At 60.4% G+C, this 23,810-nt stretch overlaps 3 protein-coding genes and 1 long non-coding RNA gene across 21 annotated transcripts in view; 2 read left to right on the top strand and 2 right to left on the bottom strand.

Annotated features, from left to right (window-relative positions):
* Positions 1-8: 8 nt before the first annotated feature.
* Positions 9-2,759, top strand: LOC309850823. Its single transcript, XR_014304450.1, has 2 exons — positions 9-338; positions 2,314-2,759. It is a non-coding gene; the product is annotated as an uncharacterized lncRNA (long non-coding RNA).
* On the bottom strand, positions 996-8,081 carry TSEN54 (tRNA splicing endonuclease subunit 54). The gene is made up of 11 exons (XM_082705247.1): positions 7,974-8,081; positions 7,679-7,843; positions 7,508-7,571; positions 7,340-7,423; positions 6,927-7,025; positions 5,869-5,921; positions 4,066-4,167; positions 3,197-3,840; positions 2,433-2,493; positions 1,992-2,108; positions 996-1,485 (listed from the first exon to the last, which is right to left on the bottom strand). Exons 1-11 carry the CDS (start codon positions 8,027-8,029, stop codon positions 1,335-1,337), a joined length of 1,596 nt encoding a protein of 531 aa, XP_082561373.1. The 5' UTR covers positions 8,030-8,081; the 3' UTR covers positions 996-1,334.
* Positions 8,082-8,984: 903 nt separating this feature from the next.
* CASKIN2 (CASK interacting protein 2) lies at positions 8,985-22,735 on the top strand. 4 transcript variants are annotated; one of them, XM_082705166.1, is made up of 20 exons: positions 8,985-9,286; positions 10,432-10,971; positions 14,920-14,971; positions 15,495-15,592; positions 15,957-16,102; positions 16,204-16,299; positions 16,418-16,548; positions 16,730-16,838; positions 17,173-17,281; positions 17,511-17,605; positions 18,049-18,310; positions 18,430-18,551; positions 18,658-18,718; positions 18,798-18,889; positions 19,045-19,155; positions 19,246-19,347; positions 19,438-19,576; positions 19,741-21,219; positions 21,310-21,532; positions 21,910-22,735. In XM_082705166.1, the coding sequence occupies exons 2-20, from the start codon at positions 10,878-10,880 to the stop codon at positions 21,998-22,000; spliced, it is 3,612 nt and encodes a 1,203-aa protein (XP_082561292.1). In that variant the 5' UTR covers positions 8,985-9,286; positions 10,432-10,877; the 3' UTR covers positions 22,001-22,735. The 4 variants fall into 4 exon arrangements, with proteins under 4 accessions (XP_082561292.1, XP_082561293.1, XP_082561294.1 ...); XM_082705167.1 differs by having other exon boundaries at positions 9,048-9,286; positions 10,470-10,971; XM_082705168.1 differs by having other exon boundaries at positions 9,136-9,202.
* Positions 22,545-23,810, bottom strand: part of TMEM94 (transmembrane protein 94) — a 34,040-nt gene continuing 32,774 nt past the window's right edge. For all 15 annotated transcript variants that reach the window (XM_082705157.1, XM_082705159.1, XM_082705150.1 and 12 more), the window contains one exon: positions 22,545-23,722. In XM_082705157.1, the coding sequence (XP_082561283.1) occupies positions 23,650-23,722 (73 nt within the window). In that variant the 3' untranslated portion in view covers positions 22,545-23,649. The remainder of the gene's footprint in view (positions 23,723-23,810) is intronic.

Genomic DNA, 23,810 nt, shown 5'->3' with positions numbered 1-23,810 from the left:
CGCAGGGAGGGAGTGGGGGGCGGGCGGCCGCCGCTCTCCGGCCAATCCTCGACCCCGGGGAGTGCGGAGGCGGGGCCGCAGCCGGCGTGAATATGCACGAGGCACTGCGGACCCACCCCCGGCCTCACCTGCGCGCACCTGAACTCAGGCTGGCGCGCCGCACCCAGTGTCCTGCCGCGTGCGGGAGGAAATAGTCCCTGGGACGCACGGCATCCTGGGCCGCCTCCAGGCGGGATCGCCGAGGGGAGCGGCCCCTCCCCCACGTCGGCCTGGAGCGACTGCGGGAGGGACGTAGCCGCGCCTGCTTTTCCCGAAGACGCCCAACCCAGTCCGAGCGGGTGAGCGGTGGACCCTGGGCGGTTTCGGGACCCAAGAGCGAGGTGGCTTGGGGACGGGGGCGTCGCCACGAGGCGCCTCCCCTCGGGGCGGGTCCCAAGTCTGAACCCGGGTCCTCCGTGTCGCTGCGGAGGCAGGAAGGCGCCCAAGGCCCCGAAGGACAGCAACATTGACCGGAGTTTTTAGCGCAACTGGAGAGTGAGTTGCAGCGACCAGAGGCGGGAGCGGAAGGGGCGCGGGGGCCAGGGACGCGAATGGCGCGCTTCACAGCACGACCCGAAGCACTGGGGTTCAAGGCGCGCCTCCCCGCCGCCCCTCTATCCCGAAGCGGCTGCGTTCAGGGAAAGCCCGATGGAGCGCCAGCCTCCCTCCGCGGACGACCCTTCAGAAAGCCAAGCTAATTAGGTCTGTGACTTCCCGTGCCCCGGGCGCAGGCCCTGAGAAAGGTGCGGGGTCGCGTTCTTGCCTTCCCGGGGAGACTTTTCTTCGTTCCCGCGCCAGAGAAAGCGTTGTGTGCGGGCGGGCAAAGACAGGGTGAGGGCCTGGGGGCCATGTCCGCGGACTTCGGGACTTTGTGGGGGCGGGACGGGGAGAGGAGGGGAAGGAGGGCTGGAGGCTCCAGCCGGGGACTCGTCCACTATCTCCAGCCACTGCAGAAAAGCGATCTATTTTTTAATGGCTTTGGCTTTATCGCACGAAGCAGGCACCCTCTCGTTTAAAGGCACAGAGTCCTCTCTTCTGCCCCACCCCGCTGGGTCTCTGAAATCTAGTCCTGAGTTCCAAGACAGCAGTCTCAGGCCTGGGACTATGGAAGCCAGGAAGGGGGTGGGGGCATGGCTTCGTTCTCCTGCAAGCATCAGACACCCAGGGCCAAGGCCCAGACCAGCCCCTGAAACTACAGGTCAGAGTCTGAGTATAAGAGGCAGTGGAGATGGTCCCTGAGAGTAGACAGTCCAGGTCCCCCAGAGCAGGTCCCATGCCCTGCCAGAGCAGCGTGACTAGTGTTCCAGATCCCTGGGCAGCGTGAAGTCCCTGAAGCTGTAGAAGGAGATGTCTCCATGATCCACCAGGGCAAAGATCAGAGGAACATCCCCACTCTGGTAGGATAACCGCTTGAGGGTACAGAGGTCTGGAACTGGCTCATCAAATCTGCAGGGATAGAGTTAGACTGAGACGTGGACATACGCCACCCATAAAGTCTGAGCCCCCAGCCCTCTTCGGCTACCAGGGAAGGGAAATCATTAAGACAGGAGTTGAGGGTACAAGAAGTTGGGCCTCTGGACTCTCCTATCTGCAAACTGCTTGGCTCTGACCTGTTCTCCAAGAGTGACCCAGAGCCTTGATTGGGTATGGGGGCTCGGAAGAGTGAGCTCTTAGCCTGTGAATCTCTCTGATTCACATCCCTTCTGCTGGATGAGCCCTGCAGTAAATGAGCACAGGACAGAGACAACCAAAGATGCCAGGAATGAAGGCTAAGGACCTGGGAAGTTCCGGTTCCTATAGCACAGACTGGCTGTGCGGCCCTGAGTTAGTCACAGCTCTTCAGAACCATGGTTCTTCTAACTGGCAAACTGGCCAGGGGCATAGAGGGCAGGTTCATGTGGTTTATAAGAGAAGGGGCAGCAGCCTGGGAGTAGTGCGCACTGGTCTCGTACCCACTAATGCACATCCGGGCGTAGGGCCTGCCAGGGTTATTCTTTCGGAATGTGGCCACGGCATCAGCCTGGTAGATGTCAAAGCTGATCTCCAAGCCCCCAGACTTCTCCAGCAGCCTGAGGACACAGTGAGAAACCTTAAGAAACAGGGACCCTCCGCCTCCCTTTTCCCTGCCATGCTTTCCCTCCCACAGTTCCCCCAAGCAGCCTCATCAAGAGGAATTGAGGTCCTCCCACTTGGGCAGGGGAAGGTTCCAGCTGCCTATCTCAAAATCCTCGGGCTAAATCCACCTCTTGCCTTTCATCCCTCTCTCTCCCCTAGACACACATGAATATCCCCCAGCTCATGTCCAACCTCAGGAGTCAAGCTGAGTCAAGCCAGCTGCCAATTCCTGCTCGCAGCCAAGGCACCCTGGAGACAGGCACTACCTGGAGACTCACCGGGCACCTCCATCAGCAAGGTGTGTCGTCCGCAGCACAGAGAGATGCTGCAGGGCTGTGGCTGTGAGGACAGTGAAAATAAGGTGTTGGCGGGGGGGAGTCAACTATCTACAGACTCCCCTGACATTTCTGAATCTGCCATCTAGTTTAGTGTTGCCAGACTTAACAGATTAAATTGAAAAAAAAAATTGTAGGTATGTCCAATATTTGGAATAACTTACACTAAAAAAATTAGCTGATTATCTGAACTTCAAATAGAACCCATCTAGAGGCAATCCTAATCTTGTTACTTAGAATCTCCCATGTTCTCATAAAGATTGTAAAGAATTCTGCATCTCTTAATACTGTTCTTGCCCTATCAGTTCCCTGTTCTTAACAATGCAAGGTGTACCAGTAAGCCTTTTATTTGGCCAAGATGGCACCTCCTTGCTCCCCTGTCCCCGAGTTGAGAGAACAGGGACCGCAGCAGGCTGGTGGCAGAGCCGCCGGCATGCATCTTGTTTATGATTTTAAGGATACAGTTGTAGTTTCATTCCCCCTCGCCTCTCCCTGGACACAGACTCGCCATTTCCAAACCTTCCCACATGGATCCTTTTGCTGCTTTGCAGAACAGACTGTCCTTGTGGGTTCCACTCCATGGGACAGCTCTCTCCGCCCCAGCTTTCTTAAGCCTCAATTAGTCATGGCCAATCCATGTCCCTTTCAAAGTCTTAGGACTCCTCAGCTGCCAGGGCCTGCAGGGCTTTGGCAGGGTAAGGAGGTACCTGGGGAGTCTGCCTGGTCAGGACTCAGCAAGGGTCTGACAGGCTGGTCCCACAGATGTGGGGGGCGGCTCCGGCTCTTCTGCAGGTGCCGTGTTCGCAGTAGCTGCTTGTATTCCTGCCAACTGGAGCAGCAGCGCACCTCGGGATCTGAGTTCACATCCTCCCGGAAGTGCTGGGCCTCTGCATGTTGCTCCCGTTCCCTCCTGGAGAGCTTCTCCTTCCTCTGGTTCAGCTTCTGACACCAGGATTCGGCATCTGTCTCCCGCCCAGTGACATTGACGGGGAGCAGTTCTGGGGCTGGGGCAAGCAGAAGGGTGTGGCGGCTATCTGAAGCCATGTTGGGGAAGGAGATCTGTTCAAAGTTCCAGCGTGGCTTACGAACCCCCTTGACCCCGTTCTCTACTTTGCCACTCTCCTGGCTGCACCCCACCCCCTCATGAGCCAGGTCAGGCCAGGGCTGCAGGGATCCCAGAAGCTCAGATGGGCCCACTGGGCCCTTTACAGGGTTTGACTCCTGAGGTTTCTCCTCTCCGCATTGGTTGTTCTGGTTGCAAGGAGGTGGGCTGGAGATTGTCAGGCTCTCTGGTGTCTCATTCACCCCCTGCGGGGGATTCTCCAGGGCCTTGGCCTTCTTATTAATGCACCTGAGGGATGTGGGGAGGAAATTCAGCATATCTGCTCCTGATGGCTGAGATGCACACGTCCCACACACCTGCTGCTGCCTCCAGGATCCCACTAGGGAGACACCCAAGCCCAGCTCTTAAGCCAATGTTTTCTCCAAGGTCCCCCAAACAAGTACTCCCTTAACAGCTCTGCTCCCCAGAACTCCCTGGGCGGAGGGGTGGGGGTGGCCATGTGGGAAACACTACCGAGAGCTGGAGCTCCTCCTCTTCCTCTTGCCATTCTGATCCTCTAAGCACCGGGCACTGCCGTCCAAGTTCAGCTGTCTCTCGTAAGGGGACAGGATGGAGCTGTGGGGTGAGAATCGGGTGGGCAACAGATCCACTTCCTCAGCCTGGAGTTCCCAGTGGAATTTGTGAGGGACTGGCCCAGAAGACAAATCAGGGGGCCAGGGTCAAAGCCAAACCCAAGGGCCAAGTCCCTGGGCAGACCTGCAAGCAAGGTAAACGGAGGCAACCGCAGAGGCCTGCCCATGTGTCTTTGCCCAGGCCTCTGGGTCTCACCAGTGGCCCCTTTGAACGGAGACTTACTGGAACCAGGGCTCCCAGAGAGCCGGCAATAAATGATTAACCACTAGTGAGAAAAATGAAGAGACCAGAAAACTTGGAAAATACAGAAAAATTAAAATACAAACATTTTTGATTCTTATAAACATGCACTCTCTCTCATATGGTTTTTTCCTATCAAAAATTACATTGTACTGGGGTGCCTGGGTGGCTCAGTCGGTTAAACATCTGCCTTCAGTTCTAGTCGTGATCTTGGGGTCCTGGGATCAAGTCCCACATCCGAGGTGCCTGCTCAGCAGGGAATCTGCTTCTCCCTCTCCCTCTGGCTCCTGCACTCACCCATGCTCTCTCTCAAAATCTTAACATACTGCTATTTAATTTCTTCTTACTCTCAATAACGTATTATAGACGTAACCCCTTCTGACTATAGCATTGTTCCCTACCAAGATTTTTTTATGGTGCTAAGGCTACACTTTCCAAATGATACCCACTAGACACAAGGGGCAATTAAGATTAAATTAGATCCATTAAAATTAAATAAAAATTCAGTCCCACAGTTGCACAAGCCACATATATTGGACAGCAGAGACCTGGAATGTTTTTATCACTGCAGAAGGTTTTACAAGACAGTACTGCTCTAAGGGAAAAACTCAAATTTGTGTGACCATGCCGTCCCCGCTGAACTCACAGGATGTTTCCAAGTTCACCAGTTTTGCAAAGTGATGATTCTTTTGTGTAACCTCCCCACTAAATACAAGTTCTGTGAGGGCAGTGACTTTGCTATTCCTCAGCAATGAGCACAGGGCCTAGCACTCAGTAAGAAATCAACAAATACTGTCAATGAATGAATGAACATTTTCACAGGTGAACTTTGCACACATCTGTGTCTATTTCCTTGGTATATATCTCACTTTTAGGAAGTGAAGGGCATACTTGTTCTAGAATTTTCGTGACACACTATCAAACAGTGAAGAGTACACCAGTTTCCACTCTATGGCTGACGGTCTCTGTGGCTCTTAGCAATGCTGAGCTATTAAGGTGATCATGTTTAGAGGCCCCAGAAGGAAAGAACATCTAACGTAGCCAAAGGAATGTGAGACCCTACTCAACTGTTAATGCCTCACTCGGCCCGCCATTCACGCATGCACTTGACAAATCTGCTTATACACCCACTGAGGCACCGTTCTGGGTTACAGCTATGTGCCAGTGCACTGCCATGAGCTAGAAGTGCTTAATCGTTATCTGCAGAGCCATCAGGCTGAAGATGGGGCTCAATTTGATAACCCAGGAAAAGCTGAAATGACCTAGACTTGTCCCAGCGTGCCTCTTGATACAGCACTTCCAACAGAGGCCCCCAGCCCATGCCCAGGGAGCTGCAGCTCCAGACAAGGATTCCAGGTCAAGAGAGGCCATTTTCCATCTTGGGGCTCATCTACTGGGTCCCATGAGTGGAATAAATGGGAGGGAAACAGGATTGGGATTTACCTTGGTTGGAATCGTCGAACCACGTAGCCCAGTCTCTTCAGGTGGCTGAAGGCCTCAAAGAAAAAAAGTAAAGATCAGAGGACCACTTTTGAAAACACCAAATAGTTCCTTCAGACAGGAGCCACTCCCCATTTGGCCTCCCCTGCCCCTCCTGCACACCCCAATTCTAAACCCTGGGATTGGCTGGATCATACTCCATTATAAACACCCTCCCCAAACTAAGGTCCCAGTCTCTGAATTCCTGTCTCTTGCTTACCTTACTCCGGGCATAAATGACATTCAGCATTTTCTTGATTTAAATGCAAAATCCCAAAAAAGCTGATAGCTGATGAATCAGGAAAAGAACTACACACTAGAATGTTATGATACCAAAGCTGTCCAGTGCAAAACTCCTGACCAGAGTGTGAACAAGGAAGTGGCAAAAGGCAGTAGACAGCACACTCCCCCACCCTGCCCCTCCACCCTATAAGTCCACAGACAGGAGTAGGGTAGGAGTGGTCTTGGGTAAAGAACCCTATGTCCATCCTTGTGCTCTAATACCCGTGTCAGAGAGATGTATGCAGGAATGAGCCCATCCTGCTTGATATCTCAGCAGCCTTCAACATAGCCAATTACTTCTTCCTTCTTTTGGCTTCCGTGACACCACCTCTCCTGGTTTTTGTCCTGTGTTGTCAGACACTCCTTGGTCTGTTTCTGGTTCCCTATCTTTCCCCTCATCACACTGGAACCCTCTAGGTATCAGACCCAGCTCTTGATCCTGGCTACGTTCCGGTGCAGCCCTGTGGTTTTAAATACCACCCACAAGCTCCTGATGTCTACATTTAGGTCTCTAGCCTCGTGCCCCTCCCCAGCGCTCAGTTCTGTGAAGTCAGTCATTCAGTTGCTTGTTCACTTATTCCCAATTGCCACCACTAGGATGCAGGCACCGTGACCGCAGAGCCCTTGGCTGTCTTGTAGTCCCAGCACATAGTTCTGTGTCTAGCACCTCGCGGGTACTTATGAATCCTCACTGACTCAGTGGACGGGTGGCTCCTTTCCTGGGAAAGGGTGGCAGATACCTGGTACTGCAGGAAAGTCACAGTGTCCTCAGTCAGCAGTAGCTGGTAAGCCTCCTGAATAGACAGTGGCAGATCTTGGTGGAAAAGCTGGATGGAGCCCTGCAAGTGGGGCCAACAGCTCAGCTTGTGGACCCTCCTGCAGTGGCTCAACCAGTGGGGCAACTTCGAGGCGGTGATACATGAGCGCCCTTCCTTCCCCCCCCTCCACCGTCACAGCAAGAATGTGGCCAACCAGAAAAGGAGGGCACCACCTCTAATTCGGGGACGGGAATCCCCGCTCTCTGCATGGTTCTAGAATTCGCGTTACAAGCTTCTTGAATCCTCAGTTGTATATACACTTTTACTCTAATAAAAACATGTCCTTTTGGTTCCTTGCTCCCAACCCTTCCTCCCCCTCCGAGGGCCCCACTCACACACTCCAGCAGATATAAGGCCTCTTCGGGGTGAAGCCGCTGCCGGCCCTGCTCTGAGAAGCCCATGGTCTGCCAGAATTTACCCTGTGCAGGACCCAGAGCGAATGTCACAAAGAAGCCAGGAAGGCACAAGAAGGCGGGTCCCTCTCCCCGAGCCCCGCCTCTCACCGCAGGAGACTTCAATTCCACGAAGCCCTCTTCCGGCCTCCACTCGGCAGCCACCAAACTGCCCCTGGCGAAGAGTGGGGAGGGGGTCCGTCTGAGTCCCCCCGCGAAGTCCACGGGCTCCAGCCGCCCCGCCTGCCCCGGCCCGGCCCCGCCCCGGCCCGCCCCCCTCACAGGCGCTCCACGCGCTCCTCTGCCAGCAGCTGCCAGAGCTCCTCGCGGCACAGACGCAGCCGCTCGGCCTGCGCCGCCGAGCCGTCGGGCAGGAAGTCCTTGGGGCCATGCGAGCGCTGAGGCAGCTTCTGGGACCGCGAGCGGGCAGCGAGGAGCTCCCGGGCACTGGGGAAGAAAGAGACGCCGGGTCAGCGCTGCGCACTTGGCGCCGCGCGGCCCCGTCCGACATTTTCGTCCCCTTCCCCTCCCCCCCGCCCTCTCCGCATGCCCCGCGCCTCCGCGGGCCGGACCGCACCAGAGCACGCGCCCGGCGGGAACCTCCACGGCCGCCGGCTCGAGCTCGGGCTCCATCGGGCCGCCGTCTGCGGCTGCGCGCGCACCGCCCCTGACCCGCCCACCGCCGGAACTCCGCGCGGCCCTAGCGTCCGCAGATCCTCCCTCCGCTCCACCAGCCTCCGGCTCGACCCACCGGCTTTGCACCTTCCTGGCTGTCCTAGAGCCTGCCAGCAAACTTGTGCCTCGATTCCGGGGGCAGAGCGAGTGCCGGTTTCCGGATTTAAAGGAGTTCACCTCTCCTTCCCAGCGCCCCCCTGAGTTCCTCTGTAGTAAAAATTGAGGAACCCGGCATCTGAGAGTGTGGACAGTCAACAGACATGGACAGTCAAATGTGTGACCCTCCCCTCCGCAGTCCTGGGCCGCTTAGTCTCCACCACTCAGGCAGGAGAGGGAGGATTTAAAAGAAGGGAGAGTTGTAGCTTCCCACAGTCCAGCCTCGCAGACTGGCCACCGGGGGCAGTCAGATGCGGTCTGGGTAGGTTCGGAGTTCCTTCTGGGTCTTCCGTTGGATCCCTTCCGAGGGGCTCGGAAGCCGGGTTTTGAAGGCTGGGGGGCGGGAGGAGCTGTCCGGCCCACGATGGTGCTGAAGCGCCACTCCAGGCCTGTCATTAGCACCCCCTCGAGGCTGGGGTCCCCGCCGCCGCCGCCACCATGGTCCGCTCCGACATAGTCCGCTAGGTGGCACCATTGCTCCAACCAGCGGATGCGGGTCGGCGGCTCCGGTCGCTTGCGGAGGTCAACGTGGAAATCCCAGGAGGGGCGAGGGGCTAAAAAGAGCGGGGGCTTCCCAAGTGGCGTCCCCAGGACTCGGTTTCCAGAACCCTTCACATCACATCTTTTCTCCCATTCAATCATAAACAGGGCATCTCGCCCTTGGGTTTGAACTCTAGGGCTCCAGGTCGCGGTGGCTCCGCTGGCCGGGAGGCAGGGCTCGCACTCTCCCTTACCACGCCGCCTCACCTGGGCGCATGCGCTGACCCGGCCAGCGTCCCCGGGGCGGACGAGTGCGGTGGGGGCGGGGTCTGGTACGGATGGGGGCGGGGCCGCAGGCGCTGACTGACAGGTCGACTGCGCGGCCGGGACAGTCCCTCCGCTCCCGATCCGGCGGGAGGGAGGGGGGAGGGGCGGGATTTCCTGCGGGAGGTGCCGAGCCGGTCTTGGAAAAGGAGGAGAAGAAGGAGAAAAGGGGTAAGGGGGGCAGTGGGAGCCACCGTCCAGAGTGCCAGGGACCGAGCAGGGCCAGCCAGACCCCCGGCGGGGCAGCTGGGAGAGGTGAGACTGCGGGGCCTGCGCGGGGGGTCAGCACCTTTGAGGGCGGGCACAAACTAACTTTTCTTTCGAGATCGGCGGGAGCCTTCGTCTCTGCTCCTTCCGTCCTCTTCGCGCCCCTGTTCCGTCCTCCCGCATCAATCCCTCCGGCGCTGGGCTCTCCCGGTCGCTCCTGCCGCTTTGTTCCCCGGGTCGGCCCGGGTTGGGCTGGGTTGGGGGGATTGCGCGGCGCTGGACGGGCATTCCGGGGGGCGGGGGAGCCAGCCCGACCCCAAGCACTACCAGGGGCGTCCTCCTCCTGTGTTGGCTGCGGGCAAGATCAGGAGTGCCATTTGGGTTGGGCTTGGGACCTTCTAGGAGTAAGGAGACCCCAGCTAGGGCCCCAGGCCTGCACGGGTCTCATGCCACAGGGCTCAGGCAACAAATTCCTGGCCACTGAGAACTGACGTAAGCTTTTCTGCAGCGAAGTCGGGGCTCCGGGCCTCAGGTTCAGGCTTGGGGGGCCAGGCAGCCCCTTCTGCCAGCACGCCCCAGCTCTTGTGTCTGTTCTGCACCCCGCTGCTAACCCCATCCCGTACAAGGGGTGAGGATGGGTCAGCAACAGGTGCTGTAAAGCCTCCCAGTCCAGCAGTCAGACCCCTGCCAGTAATGGGGAGCTATAAGCTCCCCACTCCGCGCTCTGAATACTTAAAGAGCCTGGGGCTAGGGCATCCAGCTATTATAGTAAAGCTTAGATTGGGAGGAGTCTGGGGCAGGCACCTTCCACAGGGAGTGACCCTTGCCTGTCTGCCTGTGTGTGACCCTTCCAGGCCCCACCTTCTGGCCCACCAGTTGTCTGTGGGTGTCAGAGCCCGGGGCTGTGGAGAACAGGCTGCTGGCCCAGCCTGCCTCTGTGTGTCGTGCTGCCAGGGCCCCTCCTGCCCCAGGTTGAGGTGCTGCCAGGTGCCCTGGGGCCTCAGTGACTCACCCTCCCTCTCCCAGAAAGTCACCGCCTCCCCCCAAATACTCCTCTCATGCCTGGCAGCTGTCCCCCCCCCCTTTGAGTGGCTTGGCCCTTCCTTGACTCCGAAGGGCAGCGAGGGTGGTTTGGGGGGCTCCCTAGAAGCCCTGTCCTACACTTCTGAGCCCTGCTTCTGGGACCCTCGCAGGCCTGGACCCTCAGCAGAGGCACTGCACCTTTTTCCAGACCCCCGAGACTTGTCCACTGCTGCTGCCCAAGGCCCGAGGGAATGCTGACTGCGCTCTGGGTGGGCATCGGTGCTCCCGAGCCACGCCAGGAAGATTCTCGTGCCCCGTCCCAGCCCATCCCTGGGCCGTCAGACACTGCACGAAGGTCTCTGTCCAGGTTTCCACGTGGCCTCCACCCCCTGAGAAATCGGTTTTCCTGCTTGTGATGGCTGCTCATGAAACACTTTGAGGGAGTACCCATCAGTGCCTAACAAGAAGCCCACTGCTTGGGAAACCAGACTCGCTTCCCCAGGACTCCTGGCCCTCCAACGGGCCAAGGCATGGCACCCTGACGCCTTGGCTTAGACCTGAAGTTTTCCTGCCTCTGCCTGGACTCCTGATCCCAGAGCCCAGCCCAGGGACCGGAATGGGTCGTGAACAGGACTTGATCCTCGCCGTCAAGAACGGAGATGTGACTGGTGTGCAGAAACTGGTGGCTAAGGTCAAGGCCGCAAAGACAAGTGAGTGCTTGGTGGGGTGACTGTCTAGCTGAGACCCTGCCCTGAGTGCTCAGGCTATAGAGAGAGGCTTGGGTGGGGGTCACTGTGATCTGGGGTTTTGGAGGTGGGAGGACTGTCTGTTCTGTAGGAAATGCCTCTATGGGACAGCCACAGAGGAAGTTGGGTTACCCCTTGCTATGTATCCTTAGGCAAATCACTTAGCCTCTCTGGGCCTCAGTTTCCTCACATGTAAAGTGAATGGGTTGAAATACATTCGTTTGAGTTTTTTTGAGCACCAACTGTGTGCCAGGCTTTGTTCTAGGCACCAGGCCATTATGTGGCAGCAGTGGATAAAACAGACTGAAATTCCTGCCCTTGTAGAGTGGTCTTTAGCAGGTGGTTTTGCTGATGTATTCTTTGGAAGCAGGAGATTTCTGGCAGTGGGGTTGGGAAAGATTGAAAAGCAGCGGTTCCAAGCTCACCCCCCAGTTCAACAACAGCAAATGTTTATTTATGACAGCTTCATGGGGATGCCCAGAAAATAGCTTTTAAAAAGAGCTCTACTGCTTAAAGCAAAGTTGATCACTATCTCAGTGCTTGCTAAAGCCCCTTTCCCTTGACTTAGCTGCCTGTGTCGCTGGGGGTGTGTGTGGCCAAAGCTAACTTTCTAGAAGTTTCTCCAAAACCCTTGACAGGGTTGTGGGGGCTCCATGCATGAGTGGCCACACCTGAACCCCATTTCTTGGGTACCTCTGTGGTGAGACGTCCCCCCCCCCCGCCTCTAACCTCTGGGCTTTAAGGTTGAGTTCTCTGAGCTGTCCTAAGAGAACACTGGATTTGTCCCCTGAGTTTCGAGACCAGTAGGGACATGAGGTAGCTCCTGCCACCAGACTGGGGCGGGGGGGGGGGAGGGTTCCCTCAGAGTGCTGGGGCTCTAGCCTCGAGACACACCTTGGCCCTGTGCACAAGAAGGGGCCCCCGTGACTACGTGAAGACAACTAATTATCCTCAACCACACCTGGGAGTTTGGGGTGCCAGAGGATTGATTTGCAGGGCCTGGGAGTCATGCACATGTGTGTTTACCCACCTGTACACCAGGGCAAGAGAGCCAGGGTATGGGAGCTTGGCTGCGGCCGGGAGGAAGGCCAGGTGGTATGGCCTCTGTGCCCTGGGGAAGTGGATATGGGGCGAGCACAGTGGAAGGAAGGTGCCAAAGAGGTCCTAGGAGGGCCCCGGAGGCCCAAGGGTGGGAGCCACTCCCCCTCCTCCCTTCACCTCTGTGTTATTTTTGGCGACCTGCCCAGTAGGGCCTTGGGTGAGCTGCTGCTGGCCTCCCAGTTCTGGGGCCTCACAGTGAGGCCGTAGAGGAGGGCAGGCGGGTGGGGTCTGGACGCTGGTGGTGGGAACCTCATAGCTAGGCTCCAGGAACGTGCCCCGTGCCCCAGGGGAAATGCACGGAGGGGAAGAGATTCCTTCTGTCAGCCCCAAAGGGGACTTGCACATTGTGTAGGCACCAGGCACAGAGTGACAGGGTCCTGTGATTCCTTGTGAAGCCTTGACACAGAGCCTCCCCTCCTAGTCCTCGGAGAAGCAGGGAAAGCTGGAGCAGAAAGATCACAGGGTGATGTTGGCAGACTTTATAGTTTACGAAATATCCTAAGTCCTCGATTTCCTGTGAAATTGGTATATCTGTATCTGCTTTACAGATAAAGAAACTGACACTCAGAGAGGATTAGCGAGTTGCCCAAGGTCACACAGCCATTATGGGGCAGATCAGAGTCAAGTTCCTGTCCTCTCCCCTCTGCTCCTTCACTTAGCTGCCCATCAGAATTACCCAGTGGCTGTTCTGAAAGTGCAGATTCCCTGTTCCCCCCGCAGAATTAGAATCGTCACAGAGATCTTGAGACCGTGTGAATCAGAAAGTTCTCCAGGTGACTCTAAAGCAGTCCTCCGAAGGGAAGCCAGAGAATTCCTGCTCCATGTCACAGGGGGGCAAAGGAAACTGATCGAAGGGGAGGTGTCAGGGCTCCCCTTTTTCCTTCTGGTAGGTGGCTGGAGCCTTCTGGCTGGCCAGAGAGAGATGCTCCCTCAGCCTCCTGCACTTGCTCTCTGGTGCCTTTGGGGGTTGGCATTCCCTGCCCACCCTGGTCCTCTTGAGGGAGCAGGTGGCTGGGAGGGGGAAGGGCGCGGTTGCCCTGGCCTTGCCCCTGCCCTCCCTCGCTCCCTCCCCTGCTCCCTTTTCCCAACTGTCTCCTTTTCTGGCCAGAGGAAACAGAGTGGGCCAAGGGTGGCCCAGTGAGCTCACATCCTTTGCCTGAGCCTAAATCAGGAGCGACCCCTCCACCCCCAGAGCCAGGTCGGGAAGAAGGCTGCCCAGCAGGGGAAGTGGCTGGAGCCGCTGCCAGCAACCAGGACCCTCCTCCCTCCAGCCAAGGTCCCTAGCCCAGTCACTCTGAGCTTCTCTCCCCCACCGCCTTTCCGGCCATTGTTCTGGAAAGAACAGAGCCACCCAGCCTGGCCCTGCCCCTGTTCCTGTCTGTCCCTCCTGTCACATTGTCCTGCCACTCCCCAGAGGGACTGTATCTCTCTGCGGAGCTGCCCCATCCCGGACTGGCCAGGCCTGGCAGCAGGTGGAGGGACTTTCTCCTTCCTGCCGACCTCGTAGTCCTCAGTGCTGCTCACAGAGGTCCCATGGCTGCCCAAGGTCACGCAGCCAGTAAGGGGGAGACTTGGAACCATACGCTTCCTGCTCCTAAAAGCCCCTCTCCTTCCCTAACTGGCTCTGTGTGACAAGGACTTTCCGAGAGGGCTAGAGGAAGGCAGGGAGGCCTCTGTTTCTTGCCAGCGGCCCCCACCTCCTCACCCCTCCATCACCACCCAGCTCTGTATTTACCTTTTCTCTGTAGCATGTAGTGCACCTCGGCTCGGTCCTAAATGTAACTGTCCCCTCTCTCCCCATCCCATGCTCCTCACCCCCGAGCGGATCCCTGCCTGTTGGAATGAGGCCCTGTCTTGCTGGGGTGTTCTGGGGCCCACTAGGGCCCGGAGGGCAGGCCTGGACCAGCATGCTTGGCACCCTGCCCAGCCCGGGTTGAGCCAGGCCTCCTCCTTCCCAGCAGGGGTGGGTTGCAGTAGGAGACCGGCCGCCTGCGACAGACATTCCTCTTCCTCTCCCAGCACTCACCAAGGACCGCCCCCTCCTGTACCCTGGCCAGTACCTGGAGCACACCTGCCTGAATCCTGTCACCCTTCCCGGCAGGGGGATGGACCAGTGTCCTGCCTGTGCCCCTGGCTTCTCTGGCCGTCACCCAGCAGAGAGCCCTCTCCGTGGGGCGTGGACCTCTCTGCCGGGAGCATGTGGGTGCAGAATCAGCAGTTACTCCCCTGACAGGAGCGGTGGCCGTGGCCGGGGGCGGGAGCTATACCAGTTTTGCTGGAGGACAGCACGTGGACGGTAATGGCTCACGTGTAAGGCGCGCCGAAGGGCGATGGCCCCCTCTGCGGTGCGCCCATAAGGGTCCAGCCCGGGCATCTGCCCTGCTCCCCTCCAGCCTCTGTGCCCCTCTCCTCTCTCCGTCAGCCCCCTCAGCCCAGGGAGACAATGAGACTCTCCTTGGCCCGCTCAGGCAGGAATGCTAACCATGCGCTCGTGGGCCTGTCCAGTGAGGGCATGCATGCCAGTGCCCCCCTTTTCCGCCCTCTTTGGCCCTATAAACAAGCTGGGCTGGGGGCCCGGGGAAGCCAGGCCCCTGCTGCGGCTCCTGCGCTGGGCACTCTGGAGCGGATGGGCCAGTGGGCCGGGTGAGGAGCTCTAGGGACAGGACAGCCGAAGGGCCATGGGGCAGGCTCTTTCTTGCACACCAAGAGGTCAGCTGGATTGGGGAATCGTGGGGAGGGACAACTCGTCAGGATACAGGTGGGAGCAGATCATTCTAGAGTGTCCTGATGCGCTCTGCTCCCATCCCCCAGAGCTCCTCGGCTCCACGAAGAGACTCAATGTCAACTACCAGGACGCTGACGGGTGAGCCCCTACCCCTCTCAAGAGCTGTGGGCTGGGGGAGGGGTAAGAGGAAAGATATGGCCCCTGGAGTCCCTAACCCTCTCAAACTTGGCCCTTGAATCATGTTTGCTGAGAGCCCTGGTTCCTCCCCACCCTCCTGCGTGTGGAGCTGTCCTCGAGTGAGGGGAGGGAGCCCGGTGCCTCTCCGAGGGGCCTCCTGGGTCAGATTCCTGCTAGGCCCCCTTTTCTCCCCAGAGGGTAGGAGCCCTGAGGCTCCTGCTCCCACGGCCCCCTCCCCTGGGCTGGCTGGGGGGGGGAGGCCAGACAAACAGGCCTCTCAGCCCAGACACTGAGCCCTTTCATGCTGTAGGCCGGCTGCTCCGCACTCCCACAGCAGGGCTGGCAGGGTGGAGGAGCGAGGCCACAGTGGGCAAGTCGCTCAGCCCTGCCAGCCTCCGGGACGGGTCTGGTGTGGAGGAGCAGGATTTGGGGGGGGTGGGGGACCACTCAGCGGACACCCCTCCCTTGTGTCCCGCCACACCAGATTCTCTGCTCTCCACCATGCCGCCTTGGGGGGCAGCCTGGAGCTCATAGCCTTGCTGCTGGAGGCTCAGGCCACTGTGGACATTAAGGACAGCAATGGTGAGACCCCAGGGTGCTCCCTGGCCACACCCTGTGGTCAGAGTCTGCCCCGCCACATCCTAGCAGTGCTAATACGTGTCGCATAGCTTCCCTGGCTCTTTTTCATCTTCATGGCCTTCTGGGGGAGCTGGGGGTGGTTCTGATGCCCCGTTATCCAAGTGAGGAGGCTCAGCTTGCCTTCCCGCCCTGAGACCCCCCGTGGGGGGCCAGGTGGGATTCCGACTTCAGCCCCACACAACCGAACCAGCAGCCCTTCCCCTTGGATCTGCCTCCCCCTGCAGCTGGGGTGACTCCAGACTGCCCAGTGCCCTCGCCCACCCCCGCAGCGTCCCAGGACGTCCCCAGATCCCTTTCCCCTGTGCAGGCATGCGCCCGCTGCACTACGCGGCCTGGCAGGGCCGGCTGGAGCCCGTGCGGCTGCTTCTGCGCGCCTCCGCCGCCGTCAACGCCGCCTCGCTGGACGGGCAGATCCCGCTGCATCTGGCCGCCCAGTACGGACACTACGAAGTGGTATGTGAGCCTGCCTCCCCATGAGGGGTGCCAGAGCCTGGGGGTTGGTGGGGGGGGGGGCTGGCCGGGCCAGACCCCTCACTCAGCTTCCTCCACCCTAGTCAGAAATGCTCCTCCAGCATCAGTCCAACCCGTGCCTGGTCAACAAGGCGAAGAAGACGCCCCTGGATCTGGCCTGCGAATTTGGGCGGCTCAAGGTGAGGGGTACTAGGGGTACTTAGTACCTAGTACTTGGGGTACTAGGTCCTGGGCGACTGTGGGGCGGGGACGGGGGAATCTCAGGAGAAAGACCTGTCTGGGTGCTGCTTGCCACAGGTGGCCCAGCTGCTACTGAATAGTCACTTGTGTGTGGCACTGCTGGAGGGTGAGGCCAAGGACCCCTGTGACCCCAACTACACCACGCCCTTGCACTTGGCTGCCAAGAATGGCCACAGAGAGGTCATCAGGTACCCACTGCCCCCCCACTTCCTCATCCCCTTCCTGCGGAATGGGTGATGTCCCATCAGTGCCCTGCCCTGGGGCCCTCTTCTCTCGGGCTCTGGGTCACTCTCCCAGCCCCCCGGCAATCTGCTTCCTCTCCTGCCCCCCGTCACCCCTGCAACTTGCCCCCCCTCCCGCAATCCACAGGCAGCTCCTTAGAGCTGGGATCGAGATCAACCGCCAGACCAAGACCGGCACAGCACTCCACGAGGCTGCGCTGTACGGCAAGACAGAGGTGGTGCGGCTGCTTCTGGAGGTGGGTGTGGGTGCCTTCACCCCTCCCCCCCGCTGGGGGCTGCGGCGAGGGACAGCTGGGGAGGCACGGGAGGGGGTCTCCACCAACAACGTGGCTTTTGGGTGGGCCGCGGCCTTGTGGCTGGAGAGCAGACAGACCCGGTTCGAGCCCCGGTTCTGCCTCTCACCAGCCGTGTGACCTTGAGTTCATCTTCAACCCTATCTCTGAGCTTCCGGTTTCTGTATCTGTAAAAGTTGAAAACGGTATTCACTGTTCACCTCCGGGTGGTGGTGAGGACTGGGGGAGATGGCAAGCAGAGCACTTCGTGCCTGCTCACGCTGTGCTGGGCTCCCAGGGCGGGGTGGACGTGAACATTCGGAACACGTATAACCAGACGGCGCTGGACATCGTGAATCAGTTCACCACCTCCCAGGCCAGCCGCGAAATCAAGCAGCTCCTGCGGGGTGAGTGTGCATGAGAGAAGACCCCGCCCAGGTTGGGTGTCCGGAGCCACTCCCGTGGGGACTAGGAAGGGAGACAGGAACAGTGTCCCAGGAGCGAGATGTCATGCTCCCAAACCAGGGCTGGTTAGGGGACTCCAGGAACCTGGAGGAGGGCTGTGAAGGGGACATGATGGGCGGGAAGACACCCTAGGGACCCTCAGATGATGCCCTGCCCTGCCTTTTCTCTCAGAGGCCTCGGGGATCCTGAAGGTCCGGGCACTCAAGGATTTTTGGAACCTCCACGATCCCACTGCTCTCAACGTCCGCGCAGGGGACGTCATCACGGTGAGGACCCGGTGCGGGCGTTCCTTTGCTAGCACCAACGTTTGCTGTCACTTGCGTGGGCACCTGCTAAGGTCTTTCCGTAACTCTCTTATTGACTTCCTCCCGCCCTGGGTAAAGTAGGTGCTATTTAACTGTTTCCTTTCTGGGCATGATAAAACTGAGTCGTAGAGAAATTAAAGTGTTTGGCCTGAGACCCTGCGGCAAACACCAGCATTGGGATTTGAACCCAGGCTGACGCTGGGACTGTCCTGTGTATGCCCAGGAGGCATGCTGAGGACTGGGCTGGGTGCCGGTAGGAAGGGCAGAGCTGTGGGTGCACTCGGGCATCAGCCGCTCACGGGGAGCGGAGGAGCTGGACTGTGGCTGTAGGGCCGGCTGCCTGCCCGTGTTTGGGGCAGGAAGTGATCGCTGTCCTCGTCTCCCCGATGCCTCATCTGCCCCAGGTGCTGGAACAGCATCCCGACGGCCGCTGGAAGGGCCACATCCACGAGAGCCAGAGGGGCACGGACCGTGTGGGCTACTTCCCTCCAGGCATCGTGGAGGTGGTCAGCAAGCGGGTGGGCGTCCTCGCACCCCGCCTCCCATCGGCCCCCACCCCCCTACGCCCAGGCTTCTCTCGGACACCACAGCCCCCTGCTGAGGACCCCCTACACCCTTTGACCTATGGCCAGCTCCCTCGGGTGGGCCTCAGCCCAGACAGCCCAGGTACGCCCTCCCAGAGGGCAGTGCTGGGCACTGGGGTGGGCGTCTGGCTGTGGCAAGCTGCCAGTCAGCTGTTGGCGGGGCCAGCTGGGGCTCTAACCCCTTTGCTTGTGCCCCTGCAGCAGGTGACAGGAATAGCGTGGGCAGCGAGGGCAGCGTGGGCAGCATCCGCAGCGCTGGCAGCGGGCAGAGTTCCGAGGGCACCAACGGCCATGGCACTGGCCTTCTGATCGAGAACGCCCAGGTGGGAGGGAGGAGGAGGAGGAGGGAGGGGGCGTGGGGAGCGGGACACAGCTGTCCCTGCTGCTGTGGGCTCCCCACATGCTGAGTCGCTCCTTCCCTGTCTCCAGCCGCTGCCTTCCACAGGAGAGGACCAGGTGCTGCCGGGACTGCACCCCCCATCCCTGGCAGGTAGGAGAGGCACATGGTACCTGGGTAGACACCCCTCCAGTGTGCCCCTTCTGATTCCCTCTCTCTCTCCCTCCTGAAGACAACCTGAGCCACCGCCCTCTGACCAACTACCGCTCCGGGGAGCAGCTCTTCACCCAGGACGTGAGGCCGGAGCAGCTGCTGGAGGGGAAGGTGAGAGCCCTGCCCAGAAGTGGGCTGCGAGCCCCGGGGGTGCGGTGGTGTGGACGGGCCTCAGGCCGGGCGCCCAGGGGAGGCTGGGCCGCGGCCTCGGCTCTGCCTCAGCACACGCTGCTCTGTTAACTTCGGCCTCTGCCCCCGTGCCGCAGGATGCCCAGGCCATTCATAACTGGCTCAGTGAGTTCCAGCTGGAAGGTTACACCACCCACTTTCTGCAGGCTGGCTACGACGTGCCAACTATCAGCCGGATGACTCCCGAGGTGGGTGCCACGGCAGGAGGGCGGCAGAGAGCCCCGCGGGAGGTGGCTGGGGGGGGTGGGGGGGCCTGATGGCACGAGTCTGTGTGACAGGACCTGACGGCCATCGGCGTGACCAAGCCTGGCCACAGGAAGAAGATTGCCTCCGAGATCGCACAGCTCAGCATCGCCGAGTGGCTGCCCAACTACATCCCGGTAAGCAGGGGCCATTCTCGGCTCCCAGCCTCAGCTGTGGCCATCGGGGCCCTTCCTCGCCGGGGCGCTGAGGCTGGCGTGCTTTTCCAGGTGGACCTGCGGGAGTGGCTGTGTGCACTGGGGCTGCCGCAGTACCACAAGCACCTGGTGAGCAGCGGCTACGACTCCATGGGGCTGGTGGCCGACCTCACCTGGGAGGAGCTGCAAGAGATCGGCGTCAACAAGCTCGGTGAGAACTGCCCTGGGGCCTCCTGACTGGGCCCCCCACGTGCCTCCAAGGGGCTCTGAAACAGTGCAGGGTTCAAACCCAGGAGGGAGCATGGGGGCCAAGAGGGACTGGAGTGGCCCTTTGCAGCCCCAGCTGACCCCTTGGCCTCTACCCCTCCCTCTCAGGTCATCAGAAGAAGCTCATGCTGGGAGTAAAGCGGCTGGCCGAGCTGCGGCGGGGCCTACTGCAGGGGGAGGCCCCAGTGGAGGGCAGCCGCCGGCTCGCCAGAGGCCCAGAGCTGATGGCTATCGAGGGGCTGGAGAATGGGGACGGTCCGGCTGCAGCTGGCCCACGCCTCCTCACCTTCCAGGGCAGCGAGCTAAGCCCAGAGCTGCAGGCAGCCATGGCAGGGGGTGGCCCTGAGCCCCTCCCCCTGCCCCCTGCCCGCTCCCCCAGCCAGGAGAGCATTGGAGCACGCTCACGAGGGTCTGGTCATTCACAGGAACAGCCTACCCCCCAGCCCGGTGGCGGGGACCCTGGGACCCCACAGGAGAGGAACCTTCCAGAGGGCACAGAGCGGCCCCCTAAGCTTTGTTCCCCACTTCCTGGCCAGGGGGCCCCCCCTTATGTGTTTATGTATCCCCAGGGCTCACCCTCCAGCCCAGCCCCAGGGCCACCTCCGGGCGCACCTCGTGCCTTTTCGTATTTGGCTGGTCCCCCTGCGACCCCTCCAGACCCACCTCGGCCCAAGCGCCGGTCCCACAGCCTGAGCCGCCCTGGCCCTGAGGATGGGGAAGCAGAGGGGGAGGCCGAAGGGTCGGTGGGCAGTGCCTTGGGCAGCTACGCCACCCTCACCCGGCGGCCGGGACGCAGTGCCCTAGCGCGGACCAGCCCTAGCCCGACCCCAGCGCGAGGGGCTCCCCGCAGCCAGTCCTTCGCCCTCCGTGCCCGACGCAAAGGCCCGCCACCCCCACCCCCTAAGCGCCTCAGCTCCGTCTCTGGCCCCCCCACGGAGCCTCCTCCTGTAGATGGGAGCCCAGGACCTAAGGAGGGGGCCTCAGTGCCCCGAAGGCGAACACTGAGCGAACCAGCCGGCCCCTTGGAGCCCCCAAGCCCACCCGCCCCAGCTGGCCCCGTGTCGGACACAGAGGAGGAAGAACCAGGGCCGGAGGGGACGCCCCCATCTCGGGGCAGCTCAGGGGAGGGACTCCCATTTGCGGAGGAGGGGAACCTGACCATCAAACAGCGGCCGAAGCCAGCGGGACCCCCATCCCGGGAGGCACCTGTGCCCGCTGGCCTGGATTTCAACCTCACAGAGTCAGACACTGTTAAGCGGAGGCCCAAATGCCGGGAGAGAGAGCCACTGCAGACGGCACTTCTGGCCTTCGGGGTGGCCAGTGCTACACCCAGCGCTTCTGCCTCCCTGCCCTCCCAGCCCCCCGGGGAGCCCCCCTCCTCCTCAGCAGCTCCCAGCCCTCCCCGGCCTGACCCCAGCAGCCTTCCAACTCAGGGAGCTCCAGCGCCTCTTTCTCCCGGCCTCCCAGCCCAGTCCCCTGTGGCCCCCAGCCCCGGGCCTGCTCTGGAGAACTCGGCAGGTGGTGGGCAACCTGGGGAGACGGAGCCCCCTGCTTCCCCTGCAGCCCTCATCAAGGTGCCCGGTGCAGGTATGAGGAGGGGCCCGCAGGGTGGGGTGTTGTTTCCAAGGGTTGCATCCAGCCCCTCTTGAGTCACAGCCAACCTTTTTGTCTCTGCAGGAACAGCCCCCAAGCCTGTGTCTGTGGCCTGCACCCAGCTGGCATTTTCTGGCCCTAAGCTGGCTCCCCGGCTTGGCCCCCGCCCTGTGCCGCCCCCGAGGCCTGAGAGCACTGGGGCTGCGGGCTCTGGCCGGGCCCAGCAGAGGCTGGAACAGACCAGCTCATCCCTGGCAGCAGCGCTGAGGGCGGCAGAGAAGAGCATAGGCGCTGAGGAGCGAGAGGGGTGAGGCGTGCTGGGTGCTGGGCAGGGAGGGAGAGGGCTGCAGCGCAGGAACAGCTCCCCCCTAACTCCTCTTCCCCGGGTCCTGGGAATGTTGGCGGGGACTGGGGAGCAGATCGATCCTGAGGCTGGGGCGACCCTTACTGGGACCAGAGGAGCTGGGGCTCTGAAGTCACCCATATCTGACCTGTGGGGGATCCTGGCGGCTGCCACTGAGAGGCACGTCAGCTTGAGCACCTCAGCTCCCCCGAGCCCGAGCGCCCTCACCGAAGGGCCCGGAGAAGACACACTAGGTGCTTGGCACCGGCCGGGAATGCAGGCACAGCCCCTGCCCACCACGGCCCAGTTTCTGCTCTGACCCGCTCCCTCCCCCGCTGCAGCCCTCCCGGCACCTCCACCAAGCACATTCTGGATGACATCAGCACCATGTTTGACGCCCTGGCCAACCAGCTGGACGCCATGCTGGACTGAGCCCCTGGTGGCCTTCAGCCGCGCCCCTCGCGACCTGCAGCATCTGCGGCCTTCGAACCCCCACACAGAAGCTCGTGCTGTCAGAGCCAGGGTCGTCTCCACGGAAGCAGAAGCGGACATCTCAGTGGAGTCCCCTCCCCGTGTGACCTGACCAGTCAGCCCTGGCCTGTGGACAGGGACCCTGGCAAGAGCTTCCGCCCGGGGACAAAGGTGGTGGCCGGGCTCCTGGGGGGCTCCCTCTGCCCTCCCCCACCTCCAGGGTCTCCAGTGCTGAGGACCTCTTGGCACCTGCTGTGCTATCCGGGCACACGCGAAGGCTGGAGAAGGCTGTGTGTCTGACCGGCTCCACACAGGTGTTCACGGGACATGTAAATAAGCGGCCAGGGACCTGGTTTCCGCGGTGGTGGCCGCCCGCCCCTGCTCCTGCCTGTGCCTGCCCTCAGTGAGGCAAAGGTGGCGGGGGTGGGGCCAGTGGGATTAACAGATCCCCAAAGTCCAAACCTTTTCAACTGTAAATGTTATTTTTTAAGCAGAGAGAAATGCATATATTTTAAATGAAATTTATTCTATCTATAACCACCTGAGAGGACATGGGGACGGGGGGCCGCGGACCATGGCGAGAGTGCGCACGGCTCGCCTCGGGGCTGGAAGCCTGATCTGGGTGGCCCAGGCCCCGCTCTGTAACTATTAACCTCTTATCCCAACTAACCCCAATGAAAGTGTCATTCCACGTGATCCGGTTGTGTTTGGATCTGTGCCACGGACCTCTGAGCCCTGGGTTCTTGCCTAGGCCAGGCCTGAGGGCTCCTACCAGTGGGGAAGGAGCAAGGCTTGGGCCCTCCCCTCCCTTTGGGGCAACCTCACCAGCCAAAGCCTTGGGTGGGCCCCGGAGTGGCTGCCTCATGGACCAGCCACAGATTTTTCTTAAGCAGTTTACAAGTTTTAATACAAACCAGTCTACATTCATTCCTAAAAGGCTCATTTCCAGTAAAAAATATACACCAGTAAAAACATTCTCACAAGGAGAACTAGGGCAGAGGGCCAAAAGGAAACCTGGGCCGTGTCTCCAAGACTGACGTGCCAGGCCAGCTTGAAGACGGGCACAGGGAGAGGTGCCAGGGCACGGCAGGGGGTCTGCATCTTCAGGTCTGAGCGTGAGGCTCCCTCACAAAGGGAGGGAAGTACTCGACCACCTCCAGGCCCTTACCCCAGGAAGACAGGCGGGGTCCAGGGAGGCTGCTGCCTTCCACAGTGACCTGTCTGGACCTCCCACGGCTGTTGCCACTTAGGTCCTGGCCCCACCAGGTTCATGGCTCTGCCTGGAGACCCAAGAGTACAGGGCCTCGGGCTAAGAGACCTTAAAGGGGGCAGCCCTCGGGTGGCGGAGGCTAAGGGCTCCTCTGCTAAGTGCACTAGGTTGTACATTCAAGACCAGACTGTCCTGATGCCAAGGCCACGGCTCACCAGCTCCTCCACAGTAAGTCCTGGGGGTCAGGATGACAGTTGTGTCGGATGCAGAGCTGGCCCTCCCGTGCCATGGGGTGCGAGAGGAAACCCTGAAACATTCATGATACCAACTCCCCAGACTCAGAAACCGGTCTGGCTCTAGCCCCAGGACCAGGGCAGTGAGGACCACGGTGGCCGATGGCTCAGAAGGGGGAGTTCATGCCCAGCTTAGTCTCAAACTGCAGTTTCTGCCGCTTCTGGTAGCGAACCCGGACCCTGGTTGGGCAGGAAGTAAGAGCCTGGGTTAGAGCAGGAGCCCAGACCAGGGACAGGGCAGGACCCCAGAGGAGGAGGGAAGTCCAGG

Source organism: Mustela nivalis (assembly GCF_964662115.1).
Source record: "Mustela nivalis genome assembly, chromosome: 17".
NCBI lineage: Eukaryota > Metazoa > Chordata > Mammalia > Carnivora > Mustelidae > Mustela > Mustela nivalis.
Note: the sequence above shows the minus strand (reverse complement) of the source record. Positions and strands in the feature narration are given on the sequence as shown.

Excerpts from the sequence above, each read along its gene's own strand:
- TSEN54 (XM_082705247.1), bottom strand. The coding sequence starts at position 8,029 with ATGGAGCCCGAGCTCGAGCCGGCGGCCGTGGAGGTTCCCGCCGGGCGC. Across the intron at positions 7,026-7,339 it reads CCTTATATCTGCTGGAGTGT|GGCTCCATCCAGCTTTTCCA; the intron begins GTGAGTGGGGCC and ends CCCCACTTGCAG. Across the intron at positions 3,841-4,065 it reads AGGAGGAGCTCCAGCTCTCG|GTGCATTAATAAGAAGGCCA; the intron begins GTAGTGTTTCCC and ends CACATCCCTCAG.
- CASKIN2 (XM_082705166.1), top strand. The coding sequence starts at position 10,878 with ATGGGTCGTGAACAGGACTTGATCCTCGCCGTCAAGAACGGAGATGTG. Across the intron at positions 10,972-14,919 it reads GGTCAAGGCCGCAAAGACAA|AGCTCCTCGGCTCCACGAAG; the intron begins GTGAGTGCTTGG and ends CCCATCCCCCAG. Across the intron at positions 21,533-21,909 it reads GGCGCTGAGGAGCGAGAGGG|CCCTCCCGGCACCTCCACCA; the intron begins GTGAGGCGTGCT and ends CCCCCGCTGCAG.